At 43.9% G+C, this 15,923-nt stretch overlaps 2 protein-coding genes and 1 non-coding gene across 3 annotated transcripts; 1 reads left to right on the top strand and 2 right to left on the bottom strand.

The window, feature by feature from the left end:
• Positions 1-1,413: 1,413 nt before the first annotated feature.
• On the bottom strand, positions 1,414-1,495 carry Trnas-gcu (transfer RNA serine (anticodon GCU)). Its single transcript has one exon. It is a non-coding gene; the product is annotated as a tRNA-Ser (tRNA).
• Positions 1,496-3,992: 2,497 nt separating this feature from the next.
• Positions 3,993-7,727, top strand: LOC128297701 (uncharacterized). The gene is made up of 4 exons (XM_053033388.1): positions 3,993-4,392; positions 6,471-6,581; positions 6,684-7,136; positions 7,218-7,727. Exons 1-4 carry the CDS (start codon positions 4,210-4,212, stop codon positions 7,371-7,373), a joined length of 903 nt encoding a protein of 300 aa, XP_052889348.1. The 5' UTR covers positions 3,993-4,209; the 3' UTR covers positions 7,374-7,727.
• A 1,188-nt stretch (positions 7,728-8,915) lies between these two features.
• On the bottom strand, positions 8,916-10,909 carry LOC128310578 (uncharacterized). The gene has a single exon (XM_053047253.1). It carries the CDS (start codon positions 10,858-10,860, stop codon positions 9,100-9,102), a length of 1,761 nt encoding a protein of 586 aa, XP_052903213.1. The 5' UTR covers positions 10,861-10,909; the 3' UTR covers positions 8,916-9,099.
• Between the last annotated feature and the right edge of the window lie 5,014 nt (positions 10,910-15,923).

Raw genomic sequence — 15,923 nt, 5'->3', positions numbered from 1 at the left:
GTTAAGCTCTTTGATTAATTCGAACTGTTTGCGGACCTGTTCACTCTACCTTGCTCCCTGTTCGGCACTCCGGTCCCGTCCGCCCGCATTTATGGCTCAGGAAATCTCGTCACGGGGATTGCGATAAGATGGTTTTCGGCATATTGTCGACACGTTTCGATGCACATGGGCGTGTTAGTCGAATCAACAGATAGCGTGCCTGTGAGAAAGCAAGGAAAGCGAAATAAAAGCGCCACAGCATCGTGCTTGGGGTTTGAACAATCAGCAATCGAAATAATTGATTGCGATCGTGTTACGAAACGTTATTGTTTAATAACGCATTGTTTTAATACATAGCTTATGCGGTAGAAAAATTGTTTTATTGTATTGAGAGATGCTTGCTAAAGTTTGTTTAAAATTACCTGATTTCGTTTTTGTTTCTCTTTTATCCTTTGTCTCCTTCCGAATAACTACCATATTTATTACATATTAGTTTGAATAGTATTGTTCCTTTTTTTATCTGTTTTTGTATAACTTTTTCGGTAATTTATTACTGTGTTTTACTTTAAGTGAAAAGTTTCAATAATTTTTAAGAACATTATTACGCATATTCGCTTTTTTTCGAACTTGTTTAATGCTTTTATTTTGCGCGTGGTTGTCGCTATGGTTACCGCATCAACAAATGTCTGGCAGAGGGTCGAATTGCCCGGAAAACAATTAAACTACAAGTCAACATGTTAAAACTACACCGTTCAGGACAGGTTTAATCAACAATTTGGTTGTTGTTGCAAGTATTTGATACCAAAACAGGAAACACACCATCACAATGTTATAGAAATATTTCCCTTTTCCTTTCAATGCGTGTAATAACACCATTTTGTAAAGGGGAAACACCCTTGTAGCGAAAGTAAACTAAAATGCACGTAAACTGACGAAAAAAGGAAAGAATTGCCATATTTTCCAAGACACGCACTGTCGTACTTTATGTACTCTGAACCAACCGTTAAATATGGTCCTGGAATGACTATTTCAACGGGGTTTTCGGTTTGACTGACAAGTATTAATGAGAATACGAAGGCAAAATTAATAAGAAGGGAAGAATGTGCTGAAATAAAAATGGAATGAGAAATTTAGTCCATAAAATAAATATATTGTCAATAAAGTAATAAATTTGATATAGCTTTTTGTACTTATTATTATTATTGTATTCAAGGGCAGATAGATTTTCAAATTGAAATGAAATGTTTGCAAATTTATAATGCATGTATTATTTATCCTCTTTTTTATTCAAGAACGGGGCTGTAGAAAGAGGAGAGAAGAAGGTTGATGTAAGAGATAGATGATAATTATAATATAAGTCGAAGGATTACCTTACTTCTAAACTTCAAATACAGGAAGGATAATCATAAAAATTATTACCAAATTTGGAAATGCCGACGAGGATGGGATTCGAACCCACGCGTGCAGAGCACATTGGATTAGCAGTCCAACGCCTTAACCACTCGGCCACCTCGTCGCAGTTGGGTACCCATGGCTTATTGATTAGTAGCAGCCTTTTTTTCGAGTTCTCCCTCACACAGCCTTCGTAAGCCCAAACGATCATAATGTATGCGTAAAGCTCATATTAAGTCTTCCGATCCATAACTCGAACTGTGCCTACCGTGCTGCATCTTTGGCAAAACATTCAGATGGATGTGCACAGTTAATGCGCAGATATGGCAGTTGATAATAATGTTTGGAACTTTATTCTTTCCCTTTTTTGAAATACATTTCTTCCCAGACGTTGTGTGACTTTCGTGCCCGGGGAAGATCCATGCTTTCAAAAAGCAGTCTCCAAATCGTGCACACCATGGCATGGAGTGTTGTTTAATTGTTCAGTTTATTAAATTAAACTTCACCCATAAATGGTACCACGGGGCTTGGTGACGGTGGTTACTGGAATGAAATGAAAAAAAAAATCAACGTACAACGTTTAACTGACCGCGTCGGTCGTACAGTGGTGGGAGATGGTTTTATGATGCGATCAGAATGCTACTCTTTCCACGAGACGGCCAGAACCCGTGCTGAACCATCACACTCCCAGTGAGTCACAGCGGCAAGTGTGTAAAGAAAACATCGGATCTACACGGAACGGGTGTTGTGTGCAGCTGCATCAACTTGTCAGCATTCGTTCGGATGTAATCTAATTTGCCTGTGCACACTTTAGATAACCTGAGCGCGCCGAGTGAATAAATTATTTTTTCAGTGAAGCTGGAATTTATTCAATTCTGAAGGTCCGGCACGAAAGAAATTATTGCTTTCCACGTTTAAAACTGTTTTGTATTAATTGAATGTAAGCTAATCAGATTTGGTGTAGTCTAACTTAAATAAACAAAGTAATTCATAATGGATTAAAATGAACAAGTAAACAATCGTTTTTCTGACGTTCTGATAATTGCCACATATGTTAGAAATTTAATAAATCAATCGGTGAAACAATACTCTTAGTATAATTGAAATTATTCATATTAAAAATTGAACTAAAAAAATATAATTTCAATTGGAATTTGAGCAGAAACTTTAATTAAATACAATAAATTACACAAATAAATACACAAATAAATTACAAATTAATATAATAAATGACTTAATGCAAATAAGAATAAATAATAAGACAAATGCTATTTGTTGTCAATATAAAAGTAAAATTGTAAGATATACGACCTGGCCATTCCAACGAAAATAAAAAAAAATGTTTAATACTACAAAAATATTCTCAAACAACATTACACATCGCTGGTATTTTTTGCAATAGTGATTAACAAGCGGTTGTTATTGAACAAATGAAAGAGTTAGTTGGATGGTTTTTCTTACTCTGAGGGTATCTTCACCTAAAAGCTATTGATTAAACGGATATAGTATGGATTCAATAATAAAATATAAGATTAAGAATATTTAAAGGTATATAAGTTACAATTATCTGCTTTAAAAGGTAAGTTAAGAATGAAAAAAAAAGATTGTTTGCTTGTAAAACAGCAAAACAGATGAAAACACAGATGAATCATTGTTTTGCCATTATGGAGAAAACACATTTCGCAAAACATTCAACACACAACAGCGCAATATTCTTATCTATCTTCCGATACTGAAGTCGGAAAAACTAGGTTACTCTTATTCTCACATACAGCATGCAGCATCAAGTTACTGTCATTGAAAATGACTATCAGCAAAACAAAAAAAACATAGCGAAAACGGAGAAAAATCACTACATGCGTGTGCGTGTGTGTGCGTCTAATTTTCCCTCTGCCCCCAATACGCGACGGAACCTACGGACGCCAAATTGCCTAAAATCCGTACGACCATAAAACTGTGGCCCTTTATTTGCACGCACCGGAACCGATTCATCTTCCATCTCCATGGCAAACAACGGTTCCTGTCTTTACCCGGCATTAGCCGTCCCCGGGAAAGCGGGGGGGAAAACTTTGCCGCCTGACTGAAACAATAACTACGCGCCGAAAGGGAGAACTTTTCCCGCCAAATGGGCGACATCGGCTCCACTAGCGGTGGCACACACAAATTTACACCCCCGGGCACGAAACTCCCCGGGGACCGCTTTTAAAGAAGCAAGGACATCCACTACCTTCTGCGATCGGGTGGGGTGATGCAGGAAAACGGGATTTCATAGTTTCACTTTCATCCCCAATTTCACCAACCCCATTTTCCATAAACCCTCACTAAATGCGATGTTCCTCAGCTTCCCGCCATTTTTGTTGTGGAAGAAGCGCAACGCGTGAAAGACGGAAAGGGAGAGAGAGAGAGAGACATTTACGTCCAACCGACCGAAACCTGTAGGGTTCCAAGGCACCCATTGCGTTCACTCGTACGGTTCGGATCCGAAACGCGGATCGGTGCGCAACGACGCCATATACAAAAGCGACAGTAACGAAGGGACGCGCGTTTAGTCGTACGCAATCAGCCGCCGTGTCGATTTGTTTCCGCTCTGCCGTTTTTTCCAATCGGTCGGGTCAGTTTGTGCATAAATCGGTAGATCGCGTTAGTGTTATCGCGACGAACCGCACGATCATACTGGTGTTGGGGTTGCGATAAAGCACGCACGATTAGGGTGCGATCGAGCGATTTTCTATTGAAAGATCACGAGAACGTTTTGGTGAACAAATAATAGTGAGCCGTGATTTGTGAAGCGAGTGAGAGAATTTGTGAAGTTCCAGGAATTAAACGACCGACAGAAACATGATTCGTTTAAGCTGCTCCGGTAGTGATCCGTTGGTTCCGATGCTTCTTGTGGTGCTGCTGCTCGCATCGACCGGAAATGCGGCCAATGTTTATTCGTCCAGTTCGGGTGAAAATCGTAGCAATTCTCCTTCGCAACACTGCACCGATTTTAATCCCCAGCACGGGCTTGACATCGAACAGGTAAGCAAGGTCCGAGGGAATGAGAGTGAACAATACCGTGCTGCTTTTGTGATCATCATTCAGCACTATTCGGCGGAAGTTACATTAACGCAATTGACGGGACGCACTTCAATGCGTTTGGGTTCGCTCTTCGGGCTCATGATGCACTTGAATGGGGTTTATGAAGTTTCACATTCATCGTGCATGCAATTAATTGGCTTGGGGGTTTTCGTTCTCCCCAGGTTCTCCGAGGTGTGTTGAAGTGAACGTTCCATTCTGCTCATTGTGCTTAAGTGTGAAACCCGCAATTGGCCAAAGCGATGGGAATGATCAAATGCAAATAGTTGCATCATAAATAGTGGTTATTTATTGCAAAGTGTGATGTTTGTTGGATGTGTGCATGGATTTGATGATCTCATGGGAGCAACGCGTTGTGAAGATGGCGATTAATGCGCTTAGCATAGCCATATTAACACCAGTTTTGTCTAGCACACGTGGCACAAGTTAGTTAAGGGAGGATAAAATACCTTCACAGAACAGACAGACAGACAGAAAAGAAGGAATTATCGGTGTTGATCATCAAAAGCGCAGCGATAATGATTGTTGATTAATCGCACCACTTCAAATGAACGTAATAAAGCCATCGTACTGTCCGCACGATCTGTCCGCCATCGGTGACAGTAATTATGAGACGATGGGCGTTCACCACTTCACCGCCCAGTATCGCCTACCATCGCCAAAACCCCGGCCATTCGGGGATGGAATCCTGCTGTAACCGTTTGGCCCGTTTGTGGTCGATTCAATTAACCCCTTTCAAACCGGGGAGAGAAGCGATCGTGAAACCTAACCGGGTGGCTAGGGTGTCGGAGTTGTTGGGTGTGCGTTACTCATCCATTGATGGGGCACACTCATCGGACACACGGTAGACAAGCGTATCTTGTTCGCAGGGTGTTGTAATGAGGTCTCTTCTTCTGTACGGCTCATGCAGTATTTTTGCCACAGATGATAATGATTTGTTTTAAATTGTTACTCATCATAAACTGTTGCACATTTGTTTCTTGTATTCGCTATTCGCTGAAACAGAATAGTGATTCTTCATTGCGAATTATTTCGCTAGGTATTCAAGCCGTTGTAGTTCAATCTGACGTTTGGTACGGTGATTTTGTATATTTTAAATTGAACATTTCTTGTCGTAGTGACCCTTGGATTTGAAGTGATCTTAATCTGCAATGTGTCATCTGCCTGGGGCAGAATTTGAATAACTTAGACGGGATTAATATTTTGTTGTATGTTAGCTGGAACAATTGCGATCTCTGAAGAGATTCTCCTGTCTCAATTATTACCATGAAGTTTCCAATATAACCTTGGAATCTAAAAGACATTTTGAAGGTATAGGCCTCAGTGTTATCGTTGCTTTTGAACTTTGCTATTGACTTGGTATATTTCCCAACTTTTGGACCATCATTTACAAGTAGGACTGGCTAGTTGGTGCTAGAAAGAGTTTGTTTGGGTTCGATGATGGATTGTGCAACCAAAACAAATAAACTTCCCAAATTTGTTTCTCTTAATACCTTGTTTTGAAAATGGCTTGTAACATTCCTCGAAAATATGTGAACCGGTTGACTTGAAATTATTATTAGAAGTTCTTGAAACAATATTCAGATATTGTGTTGGCATCTTCTTTGAAAGTTGCAAAACTATTTGTTTTTATTGTGATAATTAACAGAAATTATAGCTATATTAACTAAGAAGGATTGTTTACTTTATTCAATAAGACTGGATCTGTGTTGTAATTGGAGCAAAATTTTTTTTTTAATTTAAAAAAATTAATAAAATAAATAAATCATTTGTAATTGCAGCATATTAAAATACAATAAAAGTCAATTTAGTGAAAAGCTAAACTACTAAATTTGATTAACTCAGGGCAAATTAATATTGACGACAAGCGCTACAACAAATTAAACCTTTCCCCTGAGTTTGTAGGTCTTAGTAATTAGCATTAATTTTAGAATTCCCTTTAATGTATCCCTGATGCGTCTGTCTAGCCGGGAAACTGATTTCTCTCTGATTGGATTTCATATCCGTATCCGTTTCCACAGATTATGGGCATCTGGTACGGCAACGAAGTAATCACACACGATAGCCGCGAAGAGGGTGAAGTGGTGTACCGGACCTGCGTTGTAATCCACCTGGCAGACGTGACGAACGCGGTAGGTTACCTTAAGCCAGCAGCTAATCTTGACCTTTCGCACTAAATCCTAATCGATTGCGGGACGCACCGCTAATGCTTCGCCCTCTAATGTCCGATACAGACGGCCTCGGTTTACGACCAACCGCCCCAGGTGTATTCCGGCCGAAGCAACCCGGCGGGAACGAACTACGATCGCTTCGGGACGTCGTACGGGTACGGGTCGAATGATGGCCGCAGCGGGGGCAGCTCGTACGAGCAGCACCGCCGTCAGCAGGGCCATCAGTACCAGCAGCAGGAACCGCGCACCATGCGTAATTTGCGCCTGATTTGGGACGAGTCGGAACACACGCTCGAGTACACGCTGCGCTACAATACGTCGAAGCCGGGCTTCTGGATCGCGGCCTCACCCCAGTCCGGCTCGATGATTCAGCTGCAGTACGTCCAGTTTACCGGCACGGTGCAGGTGTTGAAAGCGATCAACAACCAGCTGGTGCTCAACTTCTGCCAGAGCTTGCCCGGCGGTCAGCTGTTCACGATCGTGCTGTCACGGCTTCCGATGGGATTGGGACCGGAGGTGAGTTCATGCGCTTTCAGCTGAAGCAACGTAACGCAAAGGGGGAAGGTAACGAATTGTTTGTTTGATCTTCTCTGGCAGGATATCCAAAGCATTCGGAACCTGCTGAGACGTCGCGGACTTTCGACGACTTCTGTGCGAAAAGTCTGCCAAAATGGTGCCTTTCGGAGTGACGTTTCGATGATCGCGCTGGCGGTAATGGCCATCGTAACTGTCCTAGTCAAACGGTTGCACTGAAGTGTCGAACGTGGTGCGACCGATACCTCTTCATCATTTGTGCCATCCGTTTTCATTAGTGTCCAAGGCCCCAACATTACATTCCTACTTCAGTTCATTCCAAATGTCCTACTTTCATCTTTATGTTTTTTTTCCGGGTTTTACAGAAAACAAAATTGCTCCAGCATCATTCTGCTCATCCGTGTAAAGTATTTATGAGTTTAAATTCTTGTGCAAATGTCCATCGGTTGCCTTCTAATTGTAAGCCTTGTGGAAAGAAATAAATGGTACCGTTTGTATAACGAGTTTGCAAAAAACAAAGACAAAAATGTTCGGAGTTCGGAGTAAGTCTGTTTGTATCGCCTTGTTTACAAGTCTCTTACATGATCGTTAAAGCACAAGAAAAACGACAACAGAATGCTCTTCATCTCGTCGCCATGCTACACAGTGGGTGTAATTAATTATGCTCAATCAGCTCCATCAAAGTTTCCCTCCGACGGTGCGTTGTTTGCTGTAAAGAAACGTGCTCGTCCCGGCGTGATCTTCGCCCAATCCTTCTTCCGATCCCGTTTTCTGACCGAGCAGTACCACTGCACAATGTAGCGCACGCAGTGGGTGAATGTTGCGATAGTTTAATTAACAAATTTGTAATCAAATTAGCTCCCGGGCGGGATCTAATTGGGCCATCGGCGAACCGGCCGGGAGACGGGCGCGCGCGGTTAACGCGATGCATCCCGGCAGAGACAAGTGTTTTATAGTCTTGTTAACAGGCTGGATAGGTCACCGAGGTGAGCCAAGCGATGGTATCCACCCGAACCCCGAACGTCTCCGGGGAAGGAATGGGTGGAACATTTCAGTTTTTCCAATGTTTGATTTGATAGATGAGACGATGGTTTTAACATGTACTTTTTTAATTAAACCATACGGGTAATTGGGTGCGAGAAAACGATTAGAAAGCTAAGGCTGAGGGTAAGATTTCGAACGCGTGTGGAAGGTGTTGATTGTCTAATGTGTTTAGGGGTTATGTAATCTATTAATCGTATGACCTATGAGTATTCCCCAGATCGACCCTTCTGAAGCAGTGAAGATCATTATTTTATCTGAATGATTGGATGATTGGAATCCGCTTGGAAGAGGGTTGATATTCAATTAGAAGGAGCCTCCTAAGTAAGATTGAAGTGTCAACAATATTCTGCTCAATGTACGATCAAGTGCGCTAGTAAGTTATCGGGAGACTTTTGAAGAATGAAGTTCAAATAGAAGCAAGAACTCCCATGAACAGATATCGTTTGAGACTGTCATCAATCGTAAAGAGACGAAATTGGATATTTGTTAAGTGAACTGTTTAATACTGCCTAGAATAATCACTAGATGATATCCATGAGTTACGTAACGCTCATGGAAATTACGGTGGAGGTGTTCCTGCTTACGATAAAGCATTAAACGTTTCATGTGGGAGTCGGAACTCTGTGCTACTTAACATATAATATGATGATTCCAGAAAAAGAGCGCTGATGATTATCGAAGTTCAAGGCTATATGCAAGAGATGATCAGATGATTCTATCATTTCTCATTTATCATCCATCAGTAACACCGCACGCATCTTGCGATTCATGAAAGAAGGCACACGGCATTATTATTCAAAAGCGAGGCCACTTCCTCATTTCCGGTAGAACCGCTTTGGGAATTAATGCGATGGAATAGAACAAACTTCTTTCAATATTCATCTCTGTTTTAATTACTGCATCAGTTTAGCACTGATTGCGCCGTGCGCTGCTGGTGATCGCGGTGAACGTTTTGCTTCCTGCCGGATGGATCTTCCGGACATCCCCAATCGGTACGTGGCATCCATCGCTGTACCGTCCGGGCAAAGGACGATCCCGGGAACAGTTGCTCGAACAGCTTCCGATAGTAGAACGCCTCCTTCGTGGTCGGTGTGTTGAAGGGAAACCGGCCAGCTGCTGTCACATACTCCTGCTCGCTTACGTGCTCCGATGCCCATTGCGAAATCGAATCAATCCAATCATATCCTACACCGTCGGAAAACTGCTCCTTCTGTCGCCAAAGCACTTCATCCGGAAGATAGTCACCATCGGCAAACGCTTGCCGAAGAATGCGTTTTTCTAAACCTGCGCGGGCATTGCTATCCGCTGCCCCGGGGGCTCTATCGGTGGGACGAATAGACATAACGTGCTGCAAGAAATCGGTATCGAGAAACGGTACTCGTAGCTCCAATCCCCAAGCTGCACATCCCTTGTTCGCTCGCAGACAGTCGGACAGATGGAGCCCAAACACACGGCGCACTGTTTCGCGATGAAATTCCGCAACATTGGGCGCACGATGGAAATAAAGGTAGCCGCCGAACAGTTCGTCTGCACCTTCACCCGAGAGCACGACCCGGATGCCTTCGCTACGGATAGCCCTTGCCAACAACAGTACCGGGATGATGCAACGTATCGTTGTGACATCATAGGTTTCGGCATGGTACACGGCATCTCTCACCAGGTCTAAGCCCTCGGGAATGCTAAAATGGATCTCGGTGTGCTCACTCCCGATGTGGTGGGCTACGGTGCGTGCGAACTGTAAATCTGGACCCCCTCCAACAAGCCCGATGCTGTACGTCTTCAGACGATAGTTTGGATTGCCGGTAGTGCGTCGCAAAATTCTGGAGGCGATCGAGGCGATCAGGCTGGAATCAAGTCCTCCGCTGAGCAGAGCACCAAGCGGAACTTCACACTGCAGATGTGACTCAACAGCAGCTTCGAGTTGAATTCTCAACAGGTCTAGGTTAGCGTTGGTGGTTGGAATTTCCGTTATCCAAGGGGCAGAGAAATAAGATTGTGGGCTGAAAGTCTCTCTAGTTCCGTAGTACGCGTGGCCGGGAGGAAACACAACCACTCCCCGACAGCACTCCACAAGACACTTCAGCTCACTGGCGATCCAAAGACTCCCTTGCTCACCCCAACCGTAGTAGAGCGGTACGATTCCGATCGGATCACGGGCCACCAGCAGTCGATGAGTGTTGGAGTCGTACAGCACAAACGCAAACATCCCTCGCACGGTTTGCAGCAATTTTTCGGGACCAAACAGCTCGTAGAAGGCTACCAAGACATCGCAATCACTGCGAGGTTTGTACGATTCATTCCCGTTGGCACTGCGGATCAAGGACACCAGGTGTGGGAAGTTGTAAATTTCTCCATTGGCCACCAGATGGATAGTGCCGTCAGTGGATGTCAGTGGCTGACGTCCAGTTTTCACCCCAATAACTGATAACCGTTCTTGTACCAACACAAACGCTTCGCTGTCGCTTACGATCAGTCCGGTTTGATCGGGACCACGGTGGCGCTGTTTACTAGACTGCCGAAAAGCTAGCTCGCGCAATGTCTCACTGGAGGTCTCACTGGAACGATCACTGCACTTTGTCGATGCACCATTGCAACAAGTTTGCTTATCGTGGTCGGAAGTTGTGGATCCGTGGGGAGTGAAAATGCAAAGAATTCCACACATACTATGAAGGAGGCGGAACACAGAAGAAGTTAGCTCAATGGTGCAGCGATGAAGATTTGTTTCGTACTGAATGCGAGATCGGTGATGATGTCGTTTATAAAGGGTGGCGATCATATGGAATAATTTCGCGATACGATGACAATAGAAGTAAGAAATCCATCTGTAATAGAGTCTTTATAAAACATTATCAATCTACAAAACAACTGCAAGATATCCATTAAGCTAATAATATGGTGTTTAAATTTAAAGTTATTTAAAGTCTTCAAAGAATTTATAAATTTAGCCTTAAACATCAAGATGTTTTCTTCTGAAGGGTTAATGTTTTTTCGCGTACCAATAAGCGACAGCACCAAATGCACCCGCACGGGTGCAATTTAATTTAACGTGCCTAGCCACTGCAGTGGTTGTTGGCAATGGGCTAGCAACTCGCAAATAAAGCTTGTGTATAATGCAACTACAATGGAACAGATTTATCTCACTGGATGCGTATCATTTTAGCCTTTACGTCTTCAAGTTCCCTCGTGCTGACCAGCATATCGACGTCATCATGGTAGAAGAATTGCATCGATCCCGTGCATCGCTTTAAATAGCCTGTCCTTCAAAAAAAAACCATCGGAAGGCGGATAGAAGAACGGCAATTGTAACAATCAAGGTTGGCATCGTGCCAAACCTGACAATAGTTAGAAAGGTTCAGTTCAGCTCTATTTGCATCATCGTTTTCCTACCCACGTCTAACACAACACTCGGGAGGAAACCAATCAACCGATGGGTTTACCACCAGCGTTGCAGTTGCCAGTTCTGATTTGCGGAGTTGAGTGAAAATAGTTTGCAGCGGGGCTGGACAAAATCAAATTTAAGTGAGGCGATTTTTTGTTTTTGGAGGCGAAATATCATTTAATAAATCACGAAGAACGTTAAAAAGACATAAAAAGTGAAAAAAAAGTATTTTATGTTACAAGGATTGCATACATTTAGGCGTATTGGGGATACTAAAGTATAGTAAATTCGAATGGCTTCTTCACTTACAGAAGAGTTTTTCTTTTAAATTTTATATTAACATTTACAATTGATAACTGTTTTCAACGTCCATTTAGGCATAAATGCTATAAGAACCAAAACTATACTCGATGAAAATAGCACCGAATATCGCACATTAATTGAACAACAGTGCCATCAGGACGAAAGGAACTTTCTAGACTTGATGACCTAGTTAGATAAGATAGTATCCTTTTACGAACTAACACAAATTCCTTGTTTGAAAGTAGAACCTCTTCTTGATGTTCTTCATCCAACACAATCTGACATTGAAATGTGTATTTAAAAAAAACGATGAACTTACAAGCAGGGCTTATCCCTAAAACGATAGAAACGTCACGAAATGAAAGTAAAACCGTGTGCCTTCATCATAATACGCAGTACGTACGCTGCTAAATTTTCGTTACCATGGCGAAAAATGGGGAAATGGAAAAAAGTAACACATCAACAAAGCTGAAGTTAATATACGCCGCAAACAATTCGCCCCAAACCACACCTCCGAAATGGCGACGTACCCCTGCTTTGCTTTTGCGCCTGATGACGTCAGAGCGCCTGAATCGCTGGTCGGAGAGCTGGACGGTGCAGGCGGCACGGGAAATTCTCAGCGACCGGTAAGCGGCGTTTCCACGTTTCACTTTCACTCGCATCGATTTCGCTCATCGTGTGAAGATTTCATTCTAGCAGGCGGTGAGTGAAAAGTCGCAAAATCGCGTTCCACCACCAGTACAGGCGTACGGCCGTGGTTTGTTTTGCTCTTTCGATGGTAGAGGCAGAACGTGGCCGCTTGCCAAAACCGATGCCAGCACAATCGCCAACTGTGTTGCGTGTATGGGTGCGCATCCGCTGTGACGTCACCGACGCGGGCGTCTGGTCTTTATGCTCGCGCCAAATTCAAAATCACCCCATCGTGCTCACTCTCGGCAACCATAGTAACGACGCATCAGCATCGGTAACGCTCGACCGTGTAACGCCTGCCGGGGGGGGGCGGGGGAAAATCTCTCTCGCTTTCCCATCACGGCCGCCAGTAGCCGGTGGGTCGGAAAAGTGCTCTTGTTTTGTTGTGGTTATGCGCAGTCTCATCCGCTAGCCGTTGCACGTAGTTTCGAATGCCGGCGAACGGTTTTTGCCCTTCTCAGTTACACCTCGACCACGGTACGGTACGGATTGGATTTTTATCTCCGACACGTCTACTCTTGCCCGACGCCCAGTGGCCCGCCGGAGTGGGGGAGTACGGTTTTTCGACCCGCACTGTGTTTGTGTGTGTTTTCCTTTTCTTCCTCTTCCTTCTTCTTCCTGCTTCCTTCTTCTTCCAACGAGGTTTCGTCTACGTTCCTGCCAACTAACCGGGTGAGACGCGAAAACGTCCAAGATACGGGCTGATCTCATTTGAAAAGTCGGAGGAAAACTTTGATTTTTCCCTGTCTCGGTGCTGTGCGCCGTTGGTTCTTAGCGGGTGTGAGCTGTATTTTTTTTTATTGTTGTTCTCTCTTGTGACTTCCTTCGAGTGAGTGTGAGTGTCGAGTGAGCAGTGCTCAAAACATCTCGTATGGTAAAAGACTAGCGGCTTTATTATCTACACTTGGTGGGGATTTCTATTTAATTCCACAAGATGCTGCGTGGCGGTTAAGCGGAGAGGCAAAGCGATGAATAATATGTTAAATTCTTCATTCTTTGTCAAATTTGCCCGCTTTTGTGAAGTGATTCTAGAACGCGCAACGGTGTGTGCTAAGTGCGAGCGTTGTTCAGTGCCAGTCGATGGGTGAATGCTCTAAATCGAGCTTCATTGTTGGTAGTGTGTCCCACGAATGAAATATTATTATAAGTGTTTTGCATTTTCCGATCCCTTTCCGAAGTGATTAGCCGCAAGAGGAATGCTAAGCATTTTGTCAGCTGTAAAAGTGTAATTCGTGCCGTTCTTTGCCGGGTAGTGAACGGATAAATCAGGCAATGGTAAATCATGTGTGAAAACTCGCCCAGAACGTCCAGAAAGTGGAAAGAAAATTGATTTTCAAACGGCACAAGCTGCACCAGCGACCTCTTGAGCGGGTGGACACCCGCTCGCCGATGGTTGAAGAAAAACTAGAAAACAAACGTACGCGAACGTCGGTTCTTGTAACTTGAGCACGGAAAATACGGCCAACGGGAAGAAGCCAGACATTCTGATGGTAACTGACCGTTGCTACCAACACCACTGTGCGGCTCTACAAGGTAGGCAGCATGGTTGAGATAATGGCCATATAACATCCCTACTCGAGAAATAGATTTAGTTGTGCTTCGGCTGGCCACGTGTTTTTTCTTTTGACCGTTCAAGTTGATGAACTATTTATTACTCTTTTTTCTCTACTACTTTTAAAATAATTATTTAAATAAATTTATCCTCAAATCTCGCGCTACTGATTTGCTGGGTGTTTTCCGTCACCGAAACCCGTTCCTCATTTCAATTTTAGAATGCAGCCTAGCTGTGGTGGGAAAATTCACAGCAGACCCCAATACGCTCTCGATTCACTACCACCAGCGTGCCCGCATCACTCCCAATAGAGGACATCCCCCAATAGCAAAAAAACAACACCACACATGTTCGCATTGCATCGCGCAATCAAATGATGACGTTCGCTCATGACGGTACGGCTTGCGTCTGTGTGGGTGAACGGCCGGCGAATTTTCCACTTCCTGGTTCAGAAGCTGTCGGAGGCGGGTTGCGTCCCCCCATCCCTGCGCCCCCCTGCACCACGATGCGGAACGGTTTGCAGCGCAGTGCAGCGTTTTGCTCTCCTACAGTTGCGAGAGGATGATGCATCATCGTGATGCTATTCGGTTGCAGCTGTGGGACACTCGTCTTGTATGCATCGGATCCCCCCCGTTTTCGTGGGTAGTGCCGGATAGTATTTCCCTGTTCGTTTGCTCTCTCTCTCTCTTTTTCTCCTGCTCTCGCTCGCTAGTTTTTCCGAACCGTGATTCATTTCTTTTCGGTCGCTTCAAGCAAAACCCACTCCACAACTGCACTGAAACGCTCATCTGTCCACAAGATGGCCCGCTAGGGAGTGGTTTGCTAGTGACTTTACGGATGCGAACCACATAAATCGGTTAGATGCTGATGAACTGGTTGAAAGATCAACCGAACCGGTCTTCTATTAACCGGCTATGGCCGGTTCCATGCGCATTAGCAGATATTTACGATCCCAAATCCTAGAGTGTGACTCAAATGGGGTTGAAAAAGCGCCTCATGGCAAAAAAAACGGATGAAGCGGTGGGTACGAAAATTGACAAGATTAATAGCCAACCATACGTACGAAACGCCTTTTAATATCAAATTGCACATGCAAGCCTCCTCTATTGGGGAATGCAATAAAGCGGCAGGCAATATTGTGACATTTATGATGGTCTTTACAGGCGTTTTAGGCTGCTCTTTTTTGCTTTTTGCTCTTTTATTATTGAAATGCCATTTTCTTGGCCCTTTGGCGTCATCATTAGACGGTGACACACGCGTCCATCTAGGGCAATTATGAAGATGAGCTAAGAATCAGCATAATCGCACACAACGTTGTCCCATCAATCGGTGAAAAACCTCACTCAACTTTATCGCCAACCCATAGATAACCTAAGAACAACAACGTGATGATCCTTCCAACGGTTTTTGTTTCGAACTGTTGTTGATTACGGCAGGCAAAGTAAATAACCGTCAGGCGAAATAAATCGTTTCCACGCGAGACGAGCTGCAAAGCAAACACGCATAATGCTGTTTGTTCGGAAGGCTGGCACCATCCACTCCATCCGGCGGGTTGAAAAGTCGATGGACCACTGTATATATCCAGCCTGGCGCTCCATTAGGTGATTGAGTTCGTCCTTGTCCGGTTTTGCCTGTGCAAAGCAGCAATAAACAGTAGCGAATGGTAATAAAATTCCCATCGTGTTGTCTGGAGTGTCACACAAGGAGGATCACACAGCGGAGGAAAACCATTTGATGAGGAGATGAAAAATGCGATATTTACTAATGGGACACCAATTTATTACCTTAGGCAAATATACAC

Source organism: Anopheles moucheti, chromosome 2 (genome assembly GCF_943734755.1).
Source record: "Anopheles moucheti chromosome 2, idAnoMoucSN_F20_07, whole genome shotgun sequence".
NCBI lineage: Eukaryota > Metazoa > Arthropoda > Insecta > Diptera > Culicidae > Anopheles > Anopheles moucheti.
Note: the sequence above shows the minus strand (reverse complement) of the source record. Positions and strands in the feature narration are given on the sequence as shown.

Coding starts and splice junctions, on each gene's coding strand:
- LOC128297701 (XM_053033388.1), top strand. CDS start 4,210: ATGATTCGTTTAAGCTGCTCCGGTAGTGATCCGTTGGTTCCGATGCTT. Junction 6,582..6,683: donor TGGCAGACGTGACGAACGCG/GTAGGTTACCTT, acceptor TGTCCGATACAG/ACGGCCTCGGTTTACGACCA. Junction 7,137..7,217: donor CGATGGGATTGGGACCGGAG/GTGAGTTCATGC, acceptor CTTCTCTGGCAG/GATATCCAAAGCATTCGGAA.
- LOC128310578 (XM_053047253.1), bottom strand. CDS start 10,860: ATGTGTGGAATTCTTTGCATTTTCACTCCCCACGGATCCACAACTTCC.